Source organism: Platalea leucorodia (genome assembly GCF_965183815.1).
Source record: "Platalea leucorodia genome assembly, chromosome: Z".
In the NCBI taxonomy this organism is placed as follows: Eukaryota; Metazoa; Chordata; class Aves; order Pelecaniformes; family Threskiornithidae; genus Platalea; species Platalea leucorodia.
The window spans coordinates 91,255,608-91,278,244 of record NC_138858.1 but is presented as its reverse complement, the minus strand read 5'-3'; the positions used below and the strand labels follow the sequence as shown (position 1 = coordinate 91,278,244).

At 67.1% G+C, this 22,637-nt stretch overlaps 4 protein-coding genes across 5 annotated transcripts; 2 read left to right on the top strand and 2 right to left on the bottom strand.

The window, feature by feature from the left end:
* Positions 1-1,428: 1,428 nt before the first annotated feature.
* Positions 1,429-4,532, bottom strand: LOC309603106 (leucine-rich repeat LGI family member 3-like; the record flags this gene model as incomplete). Its single annotated transcript, XM_082337516.1, has 8 exons — positions 1,429-2,246; positions 2,348-2,512; positions 2,584-2,753; positions 2,892-2,963; positions 3,069-3,140; positions 3,289-3,360; positions 3,454-3,525; positions 4,324-4,532. 8 exons carry the CDS (start codon positions 4,530-4,532, stop codon positions 1,429-1,431), a joined length of 1,650 nt encoding a protein of 549 aa, XP_082193642.1.
* Positions 4,533-5,276: 744 nt separating this feature from the next.
* On the top strand, positions 5,277-6,495 carry LOC309602192 (surfactant protein C-like; the record flags this gene model as incomplete). The annotated part of the gene is given in 6 exon segments (XM_082335580.1): positions 5,277-5,357; positions 5,359-5,511; positions 5,621-5,767; positions 5,904-6,044; positions 6,134-6,244; positions 6,388-6,495. Coding segments are annotated over 6 exon segments (741 nt in total).
* Positions 6,496-8,673: 2,178 nt separating this feature from the next.
* On the top strand, positions 8,674-9,951 carry LOC309602535 (surfactant protein C-like; the record flags this gene model as incomplete). Its single annotated transcript, XM_082336194.1, has 5 exons — positions 8,674-8,715; positions 8,994-9,320; positions 9,391-9,501; positions 9,582-9,692; positions 9,856-9,951. The coding sequence occupies 5 exons, from the start codon at positions 8,674-8,676 to the stop codon at positions 9,949-9,951; spliced, it is 687 nt and encodes a 228-aa protein (XP_082192320.1).
* A 1,387-nt stretch (positions 9,952-11,338) lies between these two features.
* LOC309602470 (uncharacterized protein) lies at positions 11,339-20,319 on the bottom strand. 2 transcript variants are annotated; one of them, XM_082336055.1, is made up of 32 exons: positions 20,227-20,319; positions 19,284-19,432; positions 18,826-19,142; positions 18,636-18,714; positions 18,368-18,516; positions 18,196-18,291; positions 17,606-17,659; positions 17,426-17,497; positions 17,312-17,338; positions 17,008-17,052; positions 16,823-16,876; positions 16,670-16,732; positions 16,530-16,595; positions 16,347-16,409; positions 16,210-16,242; positions 16,052-16,114; positions 15,910-15,972; positions 15,715-15,777; positions 15,575-15,637; positions 15,372-15,422; positions 15,218-15,253; positions 15,043-15,105; positions 14,904-14,966; positions 14,748-14,783; positions 14,539-14,575; positions 13,814-14,313; positions 13,633-13,732; positions 12,901-13,554; positions 12,673-12,769; positions 12,256-12,515; positions 12,092-12,133; positions 11,339-11,905 (listed from the first exon to the last, which is right to left on the bottom strand). In XM_082336055.1, exons 2-32 carry the CDS (start codon positions 19,357-19,359, stop codon positions 11,661-11,663), a joined length of 3,630 nt encoding a protein of 1,209 aa, XP_082192181.1. In that variant the 5' UTR covers positions 19,360-19,432; positions 20,227-20,319; the 3' UTR covers positions 11,339-11,660. The 2 variants fall into 2 exon arrangements, with proteins under 2 accessions (XP_082192181.1, XP_082192182.1); XM_082336056.1 differs by having other exon boundaries at positions 11,822-11,905; positions 12,945-13,554.
* Positions 20,320-22,637: the final 2,318 nt, after the last annotated feature.

Genomic DNA, 22,637 nt, shown 5'->3' with positions numbered 1-22,637 from the left:
CTTTCCCGGTGGGGAAATTGAGGCAGAGAAGCGTGGCAATGCCCTGCTGCGGCACCAGTGCGGGCTGGGTGCTCTGCCCTGCCTTGCACCCACAGCAGGACTGGATCCGGCTGCGGGGACTGCACCAGGGAAGGGACCAGGTTCAGGCTCTGCAGCCACCGAGGCCAAACCCGGCTCCCAAAAGCTGGCTGTGCCCCGGGGTGCCTGTTACCTTTGAGAGGATCTTTATTTGTGAGTTTAATTGGTGGTTTTTCACATGCATATTTATATACCTGGGGGACAGGGAAATGCTCCCCTGGAAAACCAGCCAGGCAGCTGCGCGGGTGCTGGTGCAGCTCGGGGTGCAGCAGGCTGCAGCGGGGACTCCCCTCCCTGGGGAAACACCTCCTGCTTCGCCCCCCTGCCAAGGCATCTGCAGTTTTAGGACCCTAAAACAAGGGGTTCCCCCCTCCTAGGCTCGGTGGGGCTTGTACAAGGGAAGGGGTGCTGCGGGACCCCGGCTGGAGCGGGAGCCCCGGGAAGGGACACAGGGCAGCTGGACGCATGGCAGCTGTGGGCAGACGCAGGCAGGGCTGGGTGTCACAGTGTGTTTATTGTGGGGAGCGTTTCGGCGGACACGTACACCTCGGGTACGGCTGGCACGCTGGGTCCTGCCCGGCAGCGGGGGGACACAGGCGGAGGGAGCTGCTGGACATGCACGGAAAGGGATGGGAGCAGGCCAGCCCTGCTTCTGCCGGTGGTGGCACTGCCTCGGCAGCATCCCGCCAGCCTGGAGCATCCCGCTGGCTTTGAGCATCCCATCCACTTCGGGGCATCCCATCTGCATCCACCTCGGAGCATCCTATCCGCATCCACCTCGGAGCATCCCATCCACCTCAGGCATCCCATCCACTTTGGAGCATCCCATCGGCCTGGGAGCACCCTGGTGTCCTGGGAGCATCCCATCCAGCCCTGGCAGTCTGGCCCTGCCTGTTCACATCCCTGCCTGCCGCCCCACTCCTGTGCCCCCAGACCTCCCTGATGCAAGCCTCTGGCATCCGTGCCCCCCCAGCCCAGCCAGCGCCGCAGAGCAGGCACCCAAGGGCACCGGTCTGCAGGGCGAGGGGTGTCCCACCCTCCCGTCCACATCCCACAGGCTGCTGGACGGGGTGGCTGTGGGTGCCGCACATGGGGAAACTGAGGCCCGTGGCTTCCCCAGGCAGCGGGGCCGTGGGGCTGGGTGCTGCCCTGGGGGGCAATTCAAGGGGTGGGTGAACGTGGGGGGCCGGGAGGGAGGCTGGCACCGGGCTGTGACCACGGGGCAGTCGGCTGCAGGCAGGAGGAAGGGGCTGGCGGGCGCATGCGTGTCCTCGGGCAGGAGCAGGCAGCTCTCGGGGGAGGCGAGAGCCTCGTCGGGGCCGCGCAGGCAGCCCGGGCTCTGCCTCCCCGCTAAAGGCTGAGGTCCACCACCACATGCCGGTAGACCAGCGTGTTGGCCTTGAAGCTGGGAGCCAAGAGGAGCTGCACGTCGGCAGCCGGTACGTAGCGGAAAGCCCGCGGCGCCTGTACCGACAGCTCCTGAAACTTGACGAATTTTTGCTTCTCCTCTTCCCACAGGTAGACGTGGGTGAAGGAGAAGTCACTGCCCAGGGCCAGGTACTGCCGCTGCTCCACCGAGAAGGGCTGCATCACCATGGAGCCACGGGACGGCAGCGTCTGGAGCTCAACGAAGCGCTGCCCTTCCCATCGCACCACCTTGGAGTCACCGATGTAGCGGCTGAGGCAGAGGAATTGGTCCCGCTTCACCCTAAAGTGCTTCACCATCTGCACATCCAGCATCTCCCCCACCTCTCCCTGGAGCACGAATTGCTTCTGCACCCGGTTCCACTGGTAGATGACGGGGGCTTGGGAGCTGCTGGAGATGATCAGCCGGGGTTTGCCGTCGTTCTCCACGTATTCCACGTCGGTGTCGCGGTGCCAGGCGTGGAGGGCTTGGTGGGAGTAGAAGCCGTTCTGGTTGAGGCGGTAGAGGCTGGTGGAGCCTGCCTTGGAGCTGTCGGCGATGACAAAGTACCAGTCGCCTTCGATCTGGAAGGCCTCGATGTCGTTGGGCTTGCGGGTCTTCTGGCTGTCGATGTCCTGGATCTTGATGAACTTGTCCACGGCGGTGTCCCAGCGGTAGATGTAGGAGCCGCCGAAGAGCTGGGCCACCACTACGTACAGCTGGTTCTCCGCCACAATGGGCTTGCAGTGCACCGCCGAGTGAGCTGCCAGGCAGGACCACATCACGCCGGGGCCGTGCCCTTCCCAAATCACCCAAACAGGGGGGGTCCCAACCTGGGAGGGGACCCCAGCCCGGATTCCTTACCGGGGATGCGGTCGAAGTCGCGCAGCTTGCGCTCCACGTAGTCCCACTTGAGGACGGCGCAGCTGCTGGCGCCGGGCTGTGCCAGGGCGACGTACAGGTCGCTGGCGTAGGTGAAGGGCTCAGCCGACACCGACTGGAAGGGCAGGACCTGGTGCACCACGAAGTCTGGGGGGGAGAGGCGGCGGTGAGGGTCCGGGTGCCCGGGAGTGGGGTGACGGGCGGCCGCGGTCTCTTACCCGTGGTGATGCACTGGAAGTCACCGAGTGCCAGGTCCCGGATCCGCTGGCCCTCGAACTGCCCGGGGCTGCTGCAGAAGATGGCGGGGACCGTGGTGTTGGTGCTCTCCAGCCATTCCACCAGCCACTTGATCTTGCAGTCGCAGGCCAGCGTGTTGCCCCGGAGGTCCCTGCCAAGGACGGCACCGAGTCACCCCCAGCACCCAGCCCGGAGCGAGCAGAGCACCCTGCCCAAACCCCGAGCACCGGGGTGTCACCCCCTCCCCAGCCTGGTGTCCTGGGTGTCCCCAGTGCTGTGGCAGCCTTACAGGTCGCTCAGGATGTCCAGCGGCTTGAAGAGGTCCCGGGGCAGCGTCTGCAGGTTGTTGTTGGCCAAGGACCTGGGGGATAAGAGCGGCCGTGGAGGCGACACAGCCCTGGCTGCAGGGAAGGGGCAAGAGCCGTCCCCCGTGCCCCCGGGGAACGCGGGACCCCCCAGTACTCACAGGTGGGTCAGGGACTTGAGCCCACGGAAAGTGGCCTTCGAGAGCGCCTGGATATCGTTGTTCTCGATGAACCTGGGGCGGGAGGAGATAGTGGCACGGTCGCCCCGAGGGGACTGGTCCCTGCGGATACCCCGTGCTCTCCCCATGCCATCTCCAAGGCCATCCCCGCATTCCTGTCCCCACGTTCCCGTCCCCGTGTTCCCGTCCCCATCTCACGCACAGGTACTGGAGATGCGAGAGGCCAGCGAAGGCGTTGTCCCCGATCAGCGTGAACTTGTTGGAGTTCAGCAGGCTGCAAAGAGAGGGAGGAGGCGTCAGCACCGGGCTCGGGCAGGATGGGCACAGCGGGCGCCGGGCTGCCCAGCCGCTGGCACGGGAGACGTACAGGAACTGCAGCGAGGGGATGTGGGCGAAGGCTGCCTCTCGGATCTCCGTGAAGGCTGCATTCACCATCGTCCTGCCGGCGAGACGAAGCTTGAGGGCTATGCGGGAGAGGGGATGGCAGCAGGGGGGCTCCGCCACCCCCGTGCCCCTCAGCACCATCTCTGCTGTCACCTGGGGCGTGCCAGGGCAGACCCCCGCAGCCCCGGCTCCGCGGGGAGGGTGCTGGGCGGGGGGCAGCCCCTGGGAGAGCAGCCCCAGCAGCAATCCTGCCTGCTGCAGGTGGCACAGAGGGGACGAGGCCCTCGGCCCCACAGCAGCGCCCGGGGGCTGGCACCCACCCCATACATGCCCGCACCCTGCGGCACCCCCCGGCCTGACTGCACACGCATGCACACACACGTGTAAACGCATGCACACGCATGCCCGCACGCATGCATCCACCACGCACGCACTCGCATGCCCGTGGAAGGCTCCGGTGTACCGCCGTGTCCCCAGGGACCGTGCATCGGGACCCGCCAGCCGTGTCCCCTTGGGGCTCTGGTCCCCAAGGTCATGGCAGACGGGGAGCACGGCGGGGACGGGCTGCAGCCCTGCTCCATCTGTCACTGACGGATGGCTGCGTGTGCAAGGAGACCTGCCGCCGCCGCAGGACAGCAGGACATGGGGACCAGTCCTGGGGTGTCCCCAGCCCTCTCCTTCCCACAGGAGACCCCCACACTGCCCGTAGCCCACATGGCCATGCATTTGCCCCCAATGCAGCACAAAGAAAGAGGCTGTCCCTGCCACCCCAGGGCAGCCAGCAGCCCCTGCCAGCCCCGCACCCTGCTCCCTGTCCCCACCCCTGTCCCCATCCCGCAGCCTGGGTACTCACAGCGAGATGACCTCGGGGGGCAGATTCCTGGGCACAGCCTTGGAGTCCACGCAGAAAGCTGTGTCCCGGGTGCAGGAGCAGCTCGGGGGGCAAGGGGGTGGCCGGGGGGGACGCCGACCCCCCGCCGGCAGCCAGAGCCAGGCCAAGGCGAGGAGGAGGAGAGCAGAGAGCTGGCCCCTCAGCATCCTCCTCCCGTGCCACAGCTCCATCGCCCTGGCCTAGCCCTGCTTTCTCCTCCGGAGCTGGTCCCTCTTCTCCTGCTGTGCTCAGGAGCCGCAGCGAAGCTTTTTCCTCTCCTCCTTCCCCGGAGATTTCAGCGCGGAGGGGAAGCGATGGTGGCGGTGGAGGCTGCCGGCGCCCGACCCGCTGCTCTGCAGCGCACCATGCTCCTGTGCTGCGGGAAGGAGGGAGGGAGGGAGGGATGCGGCTGAGTGACAGCACGAGCATCCGTGTGGATGCGTGTCCTCACCAGCGTGCGGGCGTGCAAAGATGGGGGTGCACGCCGCGGCGGGGGCAGCCGCTGGGAGCAGGGTGCTCTTGGGGTGCACCGGGATGGGGGACAGGAGGATACCCGCAGGAGTTTGCAGGGGTGATGCCACTGCGGCTCTCCCGCCCCGTTGCTTCGCCCGGGTGCCCGTGCTGCAGCGCTGCCCGCGCCAGCTCCCTGCCTGGCCTGGCAGCGAGCGCTGCTGGGTGGCGGGAAGTGCTGGGCACTCGTCCGTCCCGTCCCAGGCACGGCGCTCCCGGCCAACAATGAGCCCAGCCAGCTCCTTCCCCGTGCCGGGGGGGGCCACAGCTGCCCGTGCACGGGGCCGCAGGAACCAGGGGTGCAGCACCCCCGGAGATGCGTGCTAAGGGTGCTGGGTCCTTGGGCAGAGCCTGAGGCTGGGTGCGGAGGGCGGGCACGCTCTGCCTGCCCTCTATTTGCCTTTACCCCCCCCACTGCTGGCCAAATGCCGGTAAAGAGCCCTCGGAGGCTTCACGCCCCCTCCTTGGCTCCTCTCTGGGCTCAGCAAACAGAGCACAAGTGGCACCTTGGCAGCCGGGACGGCCCCAGCCTCCTCCCACCCACTCGGGGTCCCTATAAATCCCCCCGTCTCCAGCTGGCAAAGGGACAGGAGCCGCACGGCGAGGGAGGGTGAGATGGACGGCAGCTCCAAAGAGGCACTGATGGAGGATGCACCTCCGGTAAGGAGCACCCATCACCCAGCCCGGGGAGCCGGCGTGGGGCTGAGCACTGGCTGCCTTCCCCGGCTCCACGCCGGCAGCTCAGCCGGGTGCTCCTCTCTGTCCCCAGAGGTACACGGCCTCCCCCCGCCTGCCCTGCATCCCCCACCAGCTCAAGTGCCTCCTGATTGTGGTGGTTGTGGTCGTCGTCCTGGTGGTGGTCATCGTCGCCTTCCTCCTCCTGGGGCTGCACATCACCGAGACGCACGCCGAAACGGTGAGGCAGGGCTGGGGAGGGAGCCACGGTGCCACCGGCTCCAGTGATGGGTTTGGGAATGGCACCGGCTGCCGGTGCTTTGCCGGGATGGGGTTTAGACCCCGCAAAGCTCCCTGATCCCCCCTCTGCCTGGCAGGTCTTGCGAATGACCATCCATGGCCTGGATGGCGAAGGGACCCCCCAGCATCTCTCCATGAGCAAGAAGGAAAGGACCGGGATGTTCGCCGTGCGGGACGGGTTCAACGCCTCCGCCATGGTGGTGTATGACTACAGCAAGGTGCACGGGCAGCCCGGGGATGGGGCACGATGGGGTGGGTGGCGGCGGCGGGGACGGGGCTGAGCTGACCCGGGTCTGTCTGCAAACAGCTGCTGGTCGGCTACAGGTCCTGGCGTCACCGTGCCTGCTACATCACCCGCGTGGACAAGGACAACATCCCGGGGCTGGATGCCATCACCGAGACCTTCCAGCGCCGGCAGGTGAGCGGGGCGTCAGCCCAGCCCCTGCGTCCTGGGCAGCCGGGGCGAGGTGGGGGGCTGCTGGGCTTGCAGCAAGCGTCCGCTGGAGGGGAGGCTGCTGGGGGCCAAGGGTGGCAGCCCCCACTCCGTTCTCTCTCCTGCAGGCTGAGACGAAGGAGGCCGGGGACAACACCGTGCCCCTGGCTGACCGCTCCATCCTGGGCACCACCGTTAACATCCTCTGCAGCACTGTCCCCGTCTACTGGGCGTAGCGCCGGCTGGGGTCGGCTCCCAGGGGGATGGGACAGCGAGATGGGGATGTCACTGTTCCCATGCTCCCCGCGTTGCCTTCCAGGCGGGATGCCGGCAAGACAGTGCCTGGGCATCTCTCCTCCTCCGTGGCTCCATCCCGCATGTGGCCCAGGGTGCTCTGTCCGCAGCCACTCGGCACCGCGGCTTTTCCACGGCACTTGCAATAAACAAGTGGGATTTGCTTTGGGATTCACGCTTCTGTCTGCAAAGTAAAGCCTGCGCCCCTGCTTCCGAGTGCTGCTTTTGTCTTTCCCCCCGTGCTGGTCAAACAGCCCTTCCCAGCGTGCTGGGGAGAGGTGGCACAGTGCCCCAGGGATGTCTGCCTGTGGGGTCCGGCGGGGGTAGATGCATCGTGTCGGTGTGCTCAGTCCAGCCCCAGGCGAGGAGCACGGGAGGGCTCAGACACTGCTCCCCGGGGCAGCGGCACACCCCGCCACGTTGCACACCATGCTCCCAGGCTGCATGGCCAGTGTCCCCACCTCTGCCCTCCCGGTTTGCACGGAGGGAGGACGAGACGGCAGGGGCAGCCTCTGCCCCTCCAGCCCATGGGCACAAGCAGCGCACCCAGCCGGTCCCGGCAGCCCTGCGGGGCCTGGGCCACCCCTCTGGGACAGGTCCCCATCCTTGTCCCCTCCATGTGCAGACAGGGACAGAGGGACTGTGCCACATCCTTGCTAAGATCCAAGCCCTGGGCTGAACAGAGCATCCACAATCCACTTGCTCCAGCTCCCCTCCATCCCCCGTCCGCTCCACATCCCCAGCAGCTCCAGCTCCTCTGCCCCAAAGCAGCTGGGAGCATCCTTGGGGGCACCTCCACACGCTGCACGGGAGAACGGGGGATCAACGGGGCTGGGAGGGAGAAAAGAGACCCCGGGAGGACCCGAGCCAGCCCCCCTAGGAGCACAGCGGTGCTGGGCAGCGTGATTTAACCTTTCAATGGGCGCTAACTCAGGGTTGTCCCCATAGCCACTGCCACGGGCAGCGAGGAGGGTCCCAGCTCCCGGGGGCTGACGCTTTGCTGGGAACAAGAGGGAAACTGCCTGTTGCCATGTGTCGACATGGGGCCAGCAGCTCTGCTCCCTGAAATGCCCTGACCCTGCATTACCCTGGCAAGGAGCCGGGTCGAGAAGGGTGCACACAGCCGAGGAAGGCGATGAGGGCTCCCACAGCCTCTCCAGCACACGGTGTCAGAAAGCAAACAGCCAGGAGCCACTCGAGGGTCTCCCGTGCTCCTCGACACCCTGGGACAGGAGGCAGCGTGCAACACGGGGTGCACACCCACACCCCCACACCCACCTGCAAGCATCTGGGGTCCCAGGGTGCCAAGGAGGTGGCCCGGGGGGGGTGGAGAGGTCCCAGCCTGAGCCCAACTGCAGGTGAGGCTTATGTCCAGACAAGACCAAGGCAGAGCGGTGTCACCCTGCCCTGCTGATTGCAGCACTCAGGGTGACACGCCAGAGCTGGGACCCCCCTCACCCTAAGCAAATCCGCACCACGGGCAGCCCCAAAAGCCCCAGCATCGGCAACATGAGCCCCCGCAGTGCCCAAGCATCCTTGGGACCAAGGCTGCGGAGCACCCAGCCTGGCCATGCTCCGGGGACATGTCCTCACCCCGTGGTGACCCCGCTCCCACCCCAGCCTTGCGGTTTGTGGGAAAGCTTTGATGTCCCATCCGCACTTTGCCCGCCTCGAGCAGCTCCAGGTGCTTGAGCTGGTGAAGGGACACGGGCACCAAGCCAGGTCTCGCCTTGGCTGCGGCCATTGCCGGATGCTCCACCCTGGAGGGCAGCTCTAACCCATGCAGGAGGGTTTGCTTTGGCCCCGACACCTCGCTCCTGGGCAGCAGAGACGTCCCCGTGCTTGGGGACAAGTGTCCTCAGAGCCTCTTGACCAGCGGGTTCCCAGGGGAATCCAGCCCTGGGGAAGGCGGTCAGCAAACACAAGTGAAGTGCATTGCACGTCAGAGCCCGATTGCACACCGGGGCCACGAGCCTGTTCACAGGGGCCGCCCCGCTCCCCACCCTAGCGCCCTGGTATAAAGCCCTCTGCCCTGGCTGCTGCGGGGCCGCCCGGGCTGGGAGGAGGAGGAGGAGGCGGCGGCTGCGGTGGCGGCAGCGGCAGCGGCAGCAGCGGCAGCCATGGAGAGCAGCATGAAGCAGGTGGTGGTCGAAGAGCCACTGGTGAGTCCCTGCGACCCGCAGCGGGGTGGCACGGTCACGCTGCGGGTGTCCCCGTGCCCGGCAGAGATGCTTGGCACAGGGCTTTGCCCAGTTTATTCCAGCGAGGCACCGGTGCATGTGGGATGGAGCAAGGGCCGGTGGGATGCTGCATCCCCAGAGCTCAGGGGAAGCAGAATGGGAGCTGCTCCCTGGGGCAAGCCCAGCACAGCCCACCTGCATCCCCCAGCTCCCATCTCCTTCCCGCTCACCCCAGCTCTCCGCCTTTCCCATGCCCGCAGGACCCGGAGAAGGGCTGCTGCTCCCAGGGATGCTGCAAGCCTGGCTGCTGTTGCTGGCCCTGCGCCGTTTGCTGTTCCAAATGCGCCCGGTGCTGCATGCCCCGGTGCTGCAAATGCCCCAGCTGCTCCGGCTGCCCTGGCTGCGCCTGCATCAAGCGGTCCCTGTGCTTCGTGCCTCGCCTGCTCTGCTACCTGCCCCGCAAGCTCCTCAGCTGCCACCACCTCAAGTGCCTCCTCATCGTGGTGGTGGTGGTGGTCCTGCTGGTGGTCATCATCGCCGGCGCCTTGCTGATGTGGCTGCGCGCGGACCAGCGGCACGCCGACGCCGTAAGTAGGGACCCCCGCAGCCCCCGGGGAGGGGCTGCGGCAGGCGGTGAGCTCCCCCCGTGCCCCCCAGGTCCTGCAGATGGGGCTGTGGAGAGGACCGGCCTGGGAAGAGGATGTGGCCACTTTCTACCTGGACGGTGGGGATGGAAACCTGGCCACGGTCATCTATGATTACAAGAACGTAAGCAAGAAGCCCTGCGCAGCCGGAGGGATGGGGAAGGGGTGATGGGGCTGAGTTGATGCGGGTCTGTCTGCAAACAGCTGCTGGTGAGCTACCGATCCCAGGTCCACCGCGCCTGCTACATCACCCGCGTGGACAAGGACAACATCCCGGGGCTGGACACCGTTGCCGAGACCTTCCAGCGCCGGCAGGTGAGTGCCGGCCGCCCCGCTCGGCACCGGCTGGGGCAGGACGGGGTGTGGGGGGCACATAGCAATGCCCTGGGCACGGTGCCTCGTGCAACCCCCCCGATGAAGAATTGGGGCGCAGCATTGTGCTGCTGCTGCCTCATTTTTCCTTCTCTCCCCTCGCCAGGCTGAGAAGAGGCTCGCCATGCCCCTGACTGATCGCTCCCTCCTGGGCACCACGGCGAGCATCCTCTGCAGCATCGTCCCTGTCTACTGGGCTTAGCCTTGCTGGGTGAGTGGAAAGGGTCCCCCCTGCCCACAGGAGTGGGCAGAGGGCTGGCAGGGAGGTCTGGGGGACCCCCACCCACCCACCGGCACCCTCACGGTGCCAGGTTTGCCTTGCAGCATCCCCGATGGACACGGCATTGCCGCAGCCCCTCCGTCCCTCCGGGAGCATCACCAACACCTCTGCAGCTGCCCCACCGGCAGCCCCTCACCCAGCCCAATTTCAGGAGGTGCTGGGGCCCATGCAACACTGTGGGGCTGAGCAGGAGGTTGTGGGGTCAGGGGGGTTGGCATTGGAGGGGCACGGGGGGCTCCGCTTCGCCATGCGGCACCGCATCCCTGCTGCAAACGCGGTGCTGGGGGGCTGGAGGCGGTGGGTGGGTGTCTGCTTGGGCGAGCGCTGCGCTGCGCCAGGGGACAGCTGGTTTGTCACTTAAGTCTTCTCAGCTTTGCCAAACCTGAGTGCAAAAATGAGCTTAAAAAAACATGACATTTAAAGAAACAAAATTCTCCGTTCCAGTTCTTCGCTCCCTGGTCGCCCGGCTGCCGGCAGCTCCCGGCTTCCTTTGCCTTAAAAATACATTTAGTGGCTCTGAGCAGCGTTTAGGCGAATTTCTGCTGCAGCCACAGCCTGGGGGTTCACGGGAGGCACCCCCCCGAGCATCGTTCAGCACCGGGGCATGGGACCGACCTGAGCTGCCCCCTCCTCCTGCCAGAGCCAAGGCTGTCCTGAAAAATGTATCTGTCCTCTCCCGCCCTGCAGAACAGAATAAAGGATAAGGGGAAGAATCAGGGCTCGGAGCTATTCCTGGTGACAGCCCGTGTCAAATGTGGCCACGGCCACCGGCTGCTGCCCAAGGACCAGGATTATTAGGACTGGGATGCTGGCATTATTAGGATCAGGCGTTATTAGGACTGGGATGCTGGTGTTATATGGATTGGGCGTTATTAGGACCGGGATGCTGGTGTTACAAGGATCAGGCGTTATTAGGACCAGGATGCTAGTGTTATAAGGATTGGGCGTTATTAGGACCAGGATGCTGGCCCGGGGCTGAGCATTCAGGACGAGGGGGGAGCGTGGAGCAGCGCAGCCGCAGCCCCCCGGGACAGGAGCCCGCCAGCAGCGCAGCTGCCTCCCGCCAGCGTTGTGGCCGACCCGGGGTGGGGGCCGCAAGCACCCCGCCACCCCCGCGCCTGGATCCGGCCCCTGCTCCCCGCTCCTGGCAGCCAGGGAAGCTGCTCCCCGCGGGGAAAGCGCAGCTGCGGCTGGCCGGGATGCGGCGCATCCATCCAGGGCTTCCTGCAGCTCCGGAGCACTCACCCCCAAACCCTTGCCCTTCCCCAGCCCAGCTGCACCAGTGAGCACGAAACGTGGTGTGGTTTTTATTTGAAAGGCTCCCAGGCTGACCAGCCAGGCCTGGGTACCAGCATCCACCCAGAGCAGCGGATGGCAGGGGGTGTGCAGAGTTTTGCAAGTGCTCAGCGGCCCCGCCACCGGCTCAACCTCCCCACCCCATGATGGAGCAGCTGAAGACGAGGTGTCAGAAACTTGGCAGGACCTCGAAGTCCTTGTGCAATAATTCAAGCGTCCTCGTTTCTCGAGCCTGCGCAGGCGGGGGCAGGCAAGGTTTGCAGAGGGCGAGCGCTGCGTCTCCGGGTGCCGCATCCCAGGGGACCAGGGGCACCCTGGGCCCCGATGGGGGGGTGTCAGCCCCGGCAGCCGGGCGCAGGGCTGCAGGCGGAGGCGTTGGCAGGGCGGGGGGCCGGGGGGCTCGCCCTGCCCGGTGGCAGGCAGGCAGCTTCGCACTGCTCCCGGCTCTCGAAGCGGTTGCGGCTGCCGCCACAGCCCCCGTACCAGAAGAGCGAGCAGCGGCCGTGCTGGTGGCCCTCGAAGAACCACTTGGGTGAGAAGGAGTGGCAAGGCCCCGCATCCCGTGCCTCCAGGCAGGCGGCTGCAAGGCGGGCGGCACGGCACGCTCACCGCACGGCCAGAGCGCGTGGCGTGGTTGCATGCCGGGAAATGCACCCCACGACCCAGCCGGTGCATGAGCTGGCAGCCCTGCCTGCCTCCCTGCCTGCTCTCTGCTCTTGAATCACCCCCTCCAAAGACACCCGGCCCCTCCTCGCACGCTCCTCACCCTGCGTCACGTTGCTCTCGCCCACGCTGGCTCTGTCAGGACCTGCCCGGGATGGTCACAGCATCAGCCAAGCAACAGCGCCGAAACCTCAGCCATGCCCCCTGCCCGGGCTGGGGGCACCCCGTGGCCCCCCAGTCCCCAGTGGGATGCCCACCCTCACCTACCCGGATCCGTGCAGGCGCGGATGCAGTCCCGCTTGCTGCCGAAGCGGTTGGCGTTGCCCCCGCAGCCCCCGTACCAGAAGCGCTCGCAGGACCCCGTCTCCCACCGGTGGTACCACATCACGGAGAAGGGGGCGCAGGCGCTGCCGGGGTCCTTGTCCAGGGCGCATGGTCCGGGAACGGCCGCAGCCCTCCGGCCCTTGCCGGGGCCAAGGGGTGCTGTGGGCATCCCGGTGCGGGCCACAGCAGGGACCTTGGGGGTCCTGGGAGGGGAAATCAGAGCAAACCCCCCAGTACGTGCTGGGGGGCGGAGGACCCCATCCCTGAGAAGAGAAGGTGCAACCCCCCAGCCCCCCAGTTTGTGTCGCAGGGGACTGAGGGATGCGCACGCAGGGGATGGCCCCGGTGCCGCTCACTCACTGCGCAGGGGTCCCCGGGGGGGGCTCGCTGGTCCTGGTGCTGCGGGCGGGCAGCTCCTGGGGGCACCCTGGGGTGCTGGGCCGCTGGCTGCTCTCCACTGCAGAGCAGAAGCGATAGCGGAGGTGTGAAGGAGGTGCCGGCAAAGAGGTTTTGGGGATCGAAGCTGCCTCCCCCTGGAGAAGCCCCGGAGATGCTCCAGCCCCCCAAGACCTCCCCACCACCGCTCACCCCTCAGTCTCCTGAGGAAGCCCAGCGCCATCCTCTCTGCGTACCCCATCTCGGGTGGGTGGACCGAGCCCAGGCGCAGGGAGTGGTACCGCCATGCCGGCAGCGCCTCAGGCACAGCCGCCTCTGGCCGCTCCGTCCCGGCTCGCCCTAGGGAGAGCACCAAGATGCCAAAATCCTCGCACCGGGTGAAGGGGGCCAGTGCCTGCCGCGCTTCCCTGTCCCACAGCACTGCGGCCCCTGTCCCCACCACGAAGAGGACACGGAGCCGGCTGCCGGAGCTCTGCAGGAAGGCGTGCCGGAGGGTCCATGCCACCGTGCCGCTGGTGGATGCTGCGGCCGCCCTGGGCACCAGCGCGAGGCGGAGGCGCTCCCGGAGCTGCTCCCTGGAGCCGGGCAGCCCAAAGGGGACCTCAGCCAAACCCTGCCCGGGGGTGGAGGGGCCCGTCAGCACCAGGGCAACGCGGGTGCCACCCTGCGCCAGATCCGGCCCCGCGAGCTGCAGGTGCCCCAGAAGGCGGTGGAAGAGCTCGCCGATGGCCTCCAGCCTCTCCGCTGGCATCCCCAGGGCCGCGTTGTCCACCACCAAGGCCAAGTCCACGTCCAGCGGGTCAGGGGACGGCACGGCTGCGGTGCAGCCCTCAGGGTGGCAGAGGTCTGGGGATGGGGAGAGATGGAGGCTAAGCCCAGGAGCCAGCGGGCACCCATCCCCAGTGCCGCCCCGGGGCTGCCTACCGAAGCAGAGGACGCAGGGCAGCACCGCATCCCGCAGCACCGCCGCGTCCCTGGCCGGCTCCTCCGTGGAGAGCTGGACCACTCGGAAGAGGCTGTTGACCTGGGGAGGAGGCAGAGCCAGGGCAGGGGGTGAGGGCTTGCGGGGGGACCAGTGGGAGCAGCCACCAGCCCCGGGGCTCACCTGGAAAGCCCGCACCACCTCGGGCAGCGGGCTGAAGGTAAGCACTGCCGGCATGATGCCCAGGGCTTCGTACTGCAGGGCAGCCTCCCCGATGCCCTCCAGGTCCTGGTTCTGGCCACTGGTGATGAAGAGGACGACCTTTCTGCCCAGGGCGGCTGGCCGGACCCTCTTGAGCGTGTGATGCCCCACGAAGCGCATGGCAGCGGCCAGGTGGCCGCGCCGGGAGGAGCGGGTGGGCGAGAGGCGGTGGAGGCGTCCCAGCAGCGCGGCCCCGCTCCCCACCTCCCCGGCACGCAGCAGGTAGGTGGGGGTGGCCGCGTAGGCCAGCACGGCCACCCGGGCCCCCGCCGGGCAGCCCAGCGGGGAGATCTGCAGGTCCCGCAGCAGGAGGGCCAGCAGCTCCTTCATGCGGGAGAAGAGGGCTGGTGGCACCGTGGATGAGGTTTCCAGCACCAGAACCAGCTCGGTGGGGAAGAGCGGGCAGGAGGGCGAGGTGGTGACTGCGAGGGGACGGTGACACCTCAGGGATTGCCGGTAAAGCCCCCCCGTGACATCCCATGCTCATGGTACCTGTGCCCACCCATCCTCCGGGCAGCCTCTGGGCACGCATCCATCGGCTGTGCCCCCACCATCCAGCCATCCCTCTGTCCCCTCCACCGCGGTCCCCCCACCAAGCTGGTCCCCGTCCCCTCCCTGCCATCCCCGCCGCTGTCCCACGCTCTCACCGCAGCTCCGGCGGATGAAAGCCTTGAGCTCGCAAGGCTGGAGGGATGCACGGAGCAGCGTCAGTCCCAGCTCTCCTGCCCAGCTCTTCCCAGCAAACCCAGCAAGGCTTGCTGGGGCCAGGCAGCCCCCGAGCTCCTTGCTGTCCCCCGAGGACACCCCTCGAGGCCGGGTCCCCATCCCCAGCTGGCCCTACACCAGCATCCCGTACCGTGGAGGGGGGAATGCCTGCTGAGCCCTTTGGGCCCTGGAGCAGCAGGAGAGGAGACAAATTAAGAGGAAATATGGAAAAGGAACACATCCCTGAGCACCAGGGCTGGTCGCAGGCAGAAACGTGGCAGGAAAAAGGGAATTTGCAGGGATTCACCATCTCTCCTGGAGGTCCTGCGCCGCCGCGGCCGCCCGCTTCTCCTCTGCTCCCGGGGTGGCCCTGGAAAACCCTGGGGAGTTGAGCATGGGGTGGGCACGGCCGCGGGGGAGTGGGGAGGGGGCTGCACCGTACTCACCCTGCGCCCAGGCAGCCCTCGCACACCCTTGTCCCCTGGGGATCCTCTCTCGCCCCCGTCACCCTGGGGGGGACACTCGGAGGAAGCCGACCCCGGCCTTACCAGCACCCCACAGCGGGGACTGGCTGGCCCTGGCCGGGTCCCCATGCCCCCTCCCGGCCCCCCACGCACTCACCTGAGCCCCGGGGTATCCCGGCAGGCCCCGAGCGCCCTGGGGGAAGCAGCACATGTGAGCGGGGCTGGGACCCCCAGCAGCCCCACGGGCAGGGACGGAGCTCTGCCCCACGCTCATCCCACCCGCCTCCATCCCTGCTCCGTGCCACCGGTACCTTGGCACCCTTCCTCCCCGGAGCACCTCTCTGGTCACACCCGTTCTCGCCCTGGGAGGGGAAAAAAATTCCAAAGGAGGTTATTGTAGGACCTACACAAACACCCCTCTTCCCAAAGCTTCCTTGGCCACGGCTTTTCCATGCCTGCCGTGGCGGCAGTGCCCCCCGGGAGGATGCCATGTCCCCGAGGGGCACAGCCTTACCAGGGCACCTTTGGGCCCCCGCGATCCCACGCTCCCCTTCCTGCCCTCGGCTCCTGCCTGCCCCTGGAAGAGAAAGCGGGGCTGCAGGCTGGGGGTGCACGGGGGGAGGCTGCAAAATGCCATGCCGTGGTACTGCTCACCTTCTCCCCTTTGGGGCCGTCTGGGCCGGCTGCTCCCTGGGAGCCCTCAGCTCCAGGCAAACCCTGGGCAAAAGGCAAAGGCGGATCAAGGGTGCCAAGGAGCATCCGTGGGGTGGGCACCCACCGGCACGGCTGCCGGCTCAGGGTGGCCACCGGCACCCACCAGGGACCACAACACAAGGAGAGGGACAGCACCTGAAGTCCTCTACTCCCCAGGTGGCCGGTGGCACCCTTCGTCCCCCGTGGCCCTGGCAGCCCCTGCAAAGGGAGAGCGGAGGGGGCAGCAGAGATGCCTGCCCGGGGGTCCCAGGGCTGGCAGGGGCTTCCCTGGCCTCACCTGGGCACCTTCATAACCCTTCTGTCCCCCAGGGCCGGGGCTGCCGCGGTTCCCCTTCTTCCCCTGGGAGGAGACGGGACGGCTCAGGCTCTGGCAGGGAGATGTCCCCAGTCCCCTGGCAGATGGACCCCGGCATGCTCAGGCGCTGCCAGCCCTACCTGTGCTCCCTGATGCCCTTTCTGGCATGAGGTCTGTGGAGGGAAGCATCGTCAGCGGCCATGTCCCCAGCACAGGGACCCGTGGCACAGGGACACCCGGTGCAGACCCTTGTGCCCCCCTTGCTCGTGGCACCTACCGGGTGAGCGGGGGGACCTGGGGGTCCCACTGGCCCCGGGGGACCATCCGGGCCGGGGTCTCCCTGGAAATCATGGGTATTAAGAGAGAAGCAGAGCTCCTGGCTGTCCTCCCCGCACATCTCATCCCCAAAAGGCTCCACCACCACTGCCCAGCATCCCTAAGCACGGTCCTGGGTCCTTACCTGGGGACCCCCATCTCCTCTCCACCCTGGGGGGCCAGGCTCCGGGCTTCTCCTCCCAGGTGGCCCCTAGGGAGCAGAGAGGGGGGTCAGTGAGCCCCCCAGCACCCCATGGAGCCCCAGGGCTGTGAGCCGGTACTCACCACCTCACCGCGAGGGCCTGGGGGTCCCTTCTCCCCCCGGGCACCCCGGGAGCCTTTCTGCCCCTAGGTGAAGGCAGGAGGAAGGGATTTAGCAACTGGCCAGCGGGCGAAGGAGGCAGCACTTCGCCAGGGCTCAGCCATGCGGCACCGCACCTGCCTCCCCCGGGACCCCTTCTCTCCGGGGCGGCCGGGGGTCCCCACTTCACCCTGGGAAGGAGAGAGGAGGCTGCGCCCATGCCCATGCCCGTGCCCATGCCACGTCCCGCTCAGGCGGCTGTGCCGGGATGGAGGGATGGTTGCACCGGCTGGCTGGTGCAATGCCCTGCTGCACAGCTCACCTGCTCCCCATCCAGGCCATCGTAGCCAGCTTCTCCAGGAGCTCCCTGCAGGGAGGTGACATGGTCTGATGCCAGGTTACATGGCACAGGGTGGAATAGCCAGGTCCTGGCTTTGCCCTGCTTCCCGCAGCACCCCGGGCCATCCCACTGCTCCATCCATCATGACCATCTCCCATTCCCCTCCCCAGATCCCTCTCTTCCCTGCCCGTCCTCGAGGTCTCCCTGCCGCTGCCAGCTGTCCATGGCCTTGGCCACCATCGGTGCCCACAGGAGCCACAGGATAAACCACGAGGCAGGGACGTACCTGCTCCCCAGGGTGACCCACGAAGCCCTGCAAAAAGACAGAGGAGAGCAGCCGGGGAGCGGTGGGCACCCACGCTGTGGGATGGGGCCACGCTGGGCTGGGACAGCCCCTCACCTTCGGTCCACACTGCCCCGGGCACCCCTGGATCCCTCGGCTGCCGTGGAGACCTCGCGGTCCCTGCTCCCCCTGCGCTCAGGATGGGAGAGGAGGCCATCAGTGGCAATGCGGTGATGGGGGTCCCCTTGTCCCCAGGGCCACCCTCTCCCACCCCCGACAGTCCCACAGCCAACTCACGCTGTGCCCGTGCTCGCCCTCGTCTCCAGCACGTCCCTTGCTGCCTGTCACCCCCTAGGACAGAGAGACCCTGGGAGCGGCAGCCGCGACCCCCTGGCCCGATGACGGACCCCAGGCTGGGAGCCAGCGCGGCTGGGCTCCCTTCCCAGCTGGGGGAGGAAGGGCTTGAGCAGGGCAAGGGCTTGAGCTGAGCTCCCAGGGCTCCTCTTGGCCCTGGGAAAGGGATCCAGGGCTGTGCATGCAGCTCGGGGGTGCAGTTCCCCTGGGGGGAGCAGGGGGAGACTCCCCCAACCCCCTGGGCCTCAGTTTCCCCCTGCTTTGCTCAGCGCTTTGGCACGGTGGCAGCAGCACCAAGGCAGGCACGGCCCAACCTCAAGGTTTGTTCTGGGAGCCCGGCTGGGCGATGCAGAGCCCACGCATCCATCCCAGCAGAGAGGGATGGGAAGGATGGGACCGCTCTCCTGTGGGCATGGTGGGGGGCCTGGGGAAACATCCCCTCTGATGGGGAAGGGAACGGTCTAAGCCCTACTCCGGGCTGTCTGCAGGGCTGGGCATCCCTCCCGCATCCCCCCACTCCCCCAGCCCCTTACCTTGCCCCCCCGGGGGCCGCCGGGGCCTCGCGGACCGGGCAGCCCCACGCAGGTGCAGGGACACATCTGGCAGCACGTCCGCTCTGCCAGGGCCAGCTGCGGGAAGAGGGTGGCATCCCCACTCAGAGCCTACGGGGACCCCGCCACCCACCCCACCGCTGCTTGTCCTCACCAGCTCCTGTGCCACGTGCCCGCCGGCCTCCGGCATGTCCACAGTGAGCTGCTGCCCGCTCCCCAGCCATCGCCCAAACTCCACCTGCTGCAGGTCCCCCAGCCCCGTGGCGTTGTTCACCGCCACCGTCACCAGCAGGTCAGCTTGATCTGGAGGGGACGGGGTGCCGTGGGGTGTCACGCCACACCGGGTGGCCCCCGGCCTCCACCAGCTTTCCCCACTCACAGGGGTCACCCGGCCAAGCCCCACGCAGCCATTGCCACCCCACCTTGCAGCCAAGCCGATGTTGCCTCCTCCTTCATCTTCCCTGCATCATCGTCCAGCCCATCCGTGAACACCAGCAGCATCTGGACAAGGATGGCAGGGGCTGGTGCTCTGCAGCAGCCCCCAGCAGCGGGAGCGCCCGGCATCCCCCAGCCTCATGGAGAGCAATGGGCATGGCTGTGCCGGTGCCATACCTTGGCATCGGCCGTCTGCCGTGCCAGGGTGCCAAGGAAGCTCTGCAGGGCGGGCTGGTTGAAGTAGGAGCGCTGGAAGGCGTGCGCCCGCGCCAGGCGTTGCAGCACGTCCATCCAGGGCTCCTGCAGCCGGTCCTGGAAGAAGGTTTCCCCATCCCGCTGCGTGCTCTGCAGGCTGATGCTCAGGTCCAGCGGGCTGCAGGTGAGGCGGTCCAGCGCGGCCAGGTCCCGCAGGACCCGCTCCAGGTAGGGTTGCAGGTTGGACTGCTGGTAGTCGGTGACGTCCAGGGCCGCCAGCACGTGGAGAGCGCACGGTCCTGCTGGGCAGAGCATGGACATGCAGCCGGGCTACGTGGGATCCTGCAGGGGCTGGAGCGTGGCATCCCTCACGGGGACATGCGTGGCCCATGGTGGGACACCTCCCCAGCGTGGCCATGCACAGGGACATCCTCACTCACCCGCCTCCCGGCTCTGGACCCCTGCGGCTGCGAGGACGAGCAGCGCTGCGGGGAAGCAGACCCCGCACAGCCCCATGGCCCCAGCGTGGCACGGCTCGGCAGGACGCCGTGGTCGCCGTCAGGGAACCGGCTCCTCCCGTGCCCGGCGGCTGCAAGGCGTGAAGGCAGGGCTGCGGCCAGGCAGCAACCGGCAGCGGCGAGAGCAGAGCACCTGCCTCGGGGAGACGGAGGGCCCAGAGCTGCCTCCAGCTCTCCATCCATCACTGCTGACAGGTCATCCATGGAGTGCAGCCCAGCCTGGGGCCACTGTGGCTGTCCGAGCTGAGCCAGCGCTGGCCTCATCCTGCTCGCCTGCTTAGTCATTTGCAGACAGCACTGGGCGCGTTTTGCTCCCGGGGCTGCAAGCACTCACTCCTGGAGAGCTGCGGGGCAGCTGGGGAGGGCATGGGGGCAACGTGGGGCAGGACATGGGGGTGCCGAGCTCCTGACGGAGCTGAACCGCTCCTGGCAGGGCTTTGGGACTGGCTTTGTCCCTGGTGCTGCGAGGACGCCCGTGCAGCCCGCTGCCCCCCCAGCTCGGCCTTTGGGGCTGCGCCTCGGGCAGCACGCTGCGGAGGTGCAGATTTTCCGAGGGTTTTTGGGATGCCCTTCGGAGCTGGCGTGGCGATCATCCCCCCGCCGCTCCGCAGGCAGGGAGCGGAGGCACAGAGCGATGCACAGAGGTCAGCACCAGGAGCCCTGCCTGCCCGCTTTGCTGACGAGCAGGACACAACCCATCCCATGGCCCGGCCACGCGGCCGGAGCAAGAGGGGAGAAGGCGTCTGGAGCCCAGATCCCTTTGGGAATTAGCAAAGTGAGGGACCAAAGACCACGGTAGGAGCCAAACTTGCGGCATCGCCACAACCCCGTAGCAACCGTTTGGGGACAGAGAAAACCCCCTTACCTCTCCTGCGCCTTCGCCGGTGCGGGGGTACGCGGTGCGCAGACGGGGCAGTGCCGGACGGTGCAGCTGACCGCGGGCTGCAGGAGCTGGCCGCCTGCGTGGGAGGGTGTGCGTTCGGGGGGTTATTTATTCCAGGGCTCAAGAAAACATCATATGTCCGACACGTCAGGGGGAGCTGCCTTGCAGCCAGGGAAGAGGCTCCCCGGGCTCCGTGGGGCTGGCCCTGCCGGAGCAGGCAGCTGCCCGTCGTGGGGCACGGGCCACGGCACCCCATGGCCACCCACCGCCTCCTGGGAAGGTGCAAGGGTCTCATGGGGCAGGAGACCATCGACGGTCAAGGGAGATTGTGGTGCTTGGAAAACCACGTCAGCAAGGGAGCTGGGTCCCAGGGAATGAACACCAGCGTGGGAAAGCCAGGCTGGTGCGGAGGGAGGTGGAAGAAAAACCTCCACCGAGAGCCTCGGGTCCCCGGAGCGCTCCGTGAGAAAGGGGCGATATCAGGGTGGAAACCAGCGGCCAGATCCTGACATAATGGATTTACATCATCCGGGGACTCAGCCCTCAAACATCCTTCCCAGCAGAGGGATGGAAACAGAAAGTATTTCAAAGCCCAGCTTGTTTTTCACGGGGGCTCTGTTTGTTTTCTCGGGAGAGCAGCTAGAGGTTGGAGATGAATTAGGCAGTTGCTCCCCGCGTTCCCATCCCCGGGCCGCGCCATGCAATGTGTGGGCTGGGGACGGCGTGGGGAAGCAGAGCGAGACCAGTTTTCAGGAGTTTATTTATTTGTTTGAAGGGGAAAGGTTTACTGGATGTAGGTTTTGTAATGCTGGGCTAATAAGCAAAACACATCCTGAGATGATCCGTCGTTGGGGGAGGAAAATAACGGCTGGAGATAAGGGGCAAAGGAGATTTCCCCACGATCTGCCGTGCCTGGTGGGAACGAGTCAGGCCCTGAACGCGGGAGGTCCTTGAAAGCAAAAGGGAAAGAGGATTTGGGGGGGGTTAGTGGGCAGGGGAGGGAGCGGAGCCCGGATGCCTGTGTGCATCCAGCGTGTCCCCGAGGCAGTAATTGTACGCAGTAACACTGAATGCTTAAAAAATAATGTTAATGCTAGTTGTGAGAATATTGGAAGTAAGACGATAGGGCTGTGTTGGTCTGGGAGCAGCAAGAGCGGGCTACGCTGTGCGGGACGATGAGCCAGGAGCCGGAGGGGGCCCCGCTCAGCTCCTTGTCCCTGCTGCGGCACCTCGGGGCTGGGACACGCAGGAGGGCCACTGCCAGGGGACAAGGGACACGCACGGGGACAAGGGGGCAAGGCAGAAGGACCCCCCCCTGCCTGGGCAAAGCAAGGCTGAACTCGGAGCTCTATCTAGTGGCGAGCGGGCGGCCAGACCCCGCTTCCCTCCCTGGGTTGGGGGTACCCGCAGCCTGGCCTGGGGGGGCACAGCCGCCCCGACGCCTGCACCAGCTCCCCAGGGTGGGCAGCGGGGAGGGGGCAGAGGGCAGTGAGCGGGGTGGCATCCCTCGGAGCACCTCCTGCCCCATGCCCATCGCCTCCCCGGCACGGCACCCACCCGCCCCTGGGTGCCCGGGTGCCCGGGCATGGCCCGCTGCGGAGCTGGGTGGCCCGTGGGGACCTCGCCGTGACGGGTCCCTGCTGAAGTGGCAGAGCTTTGACGGCAGGTGTCACTCACAGACCTCGGCGCACACGCGTGCACACGCGTGCACACACGCTTGCACACGCGGCCACGAGGCCCAACAAGGGCTGCCGGCTGCCTCTTCCCTACCTTACTCTCTGGGCACCCTCCGGCCACCCTGGGGTGCTCAGCCCACTCCAGGGGTGCTCACCTGTCCTCCCTGGGGTGCTAGCCCAGCTCCTGGGGTGCTTGCCCACCCTGCCAGGGTGCTCACCCACACGGTCTGGGTGCCTCTGGGTGCAGGGCTGCCTTTGGGGTCAGGGAGGGAAGGCAGGCAGAGCACTGGCCCCATGCTCCTGGCTGCACCCAGCTGGGCTGAGCACCCCTGGGAGGATGCAGGCTCTGGTGATGCTTCCCTGGGGGTTTGCAGGGTGCGGGGAGCTTCTCAACGCCTGCTCCGGGGCCTGGAGCTCACCGGTGTTTGGGAAGGGTGTGTGGACTGGGGATGCTGCCTCCTCCTCCTCCTCCTGTGAGGCTTGGGAGAATGTGGGATGTGGGGTGCAGGACATGGGGTGCAGGACCAGGGGTGTAGGACTGAGGGTCCGGGACCAGGAGGTATGGGGTGCGGGGCTGGGAAATGTGGGGAATGCAGGAGGGGGGCTGGGGATGTGGGGTACAAGACCAGGACATGGGGGTGCAGGAGGGGGTGTAGGACGGTGGACTGGGGGCTGCAGGGTGCAGGACTGCAGCCACGGGGTGCAGGAGCAGAGGTT

Coding starts and splice junctions, on each gene's coding strand:
- LOC309602470 (XM_082336055.1), bottom strand. CDS start 19,359: ATGGGGCTGTGCGGGGTCTGCTTCCCCGCAGCGCTGCTCGTCCTCGCA. Junction 17,339..17,425: donor CGGGGCAGTGTGGACCGAAG/GTGAGGGGCTGT, acceptor GTCTTTTTGCAG/GGCTTCGTGGGTCACCCTGG. Junction 15,638..15,714: donor ACGGCCCCAAAGGGGAGAAG/GTGAGCAGTACC, acceptor TTTCTCTTCCAG/GGGCAGGCAGGAGCCGAGGG.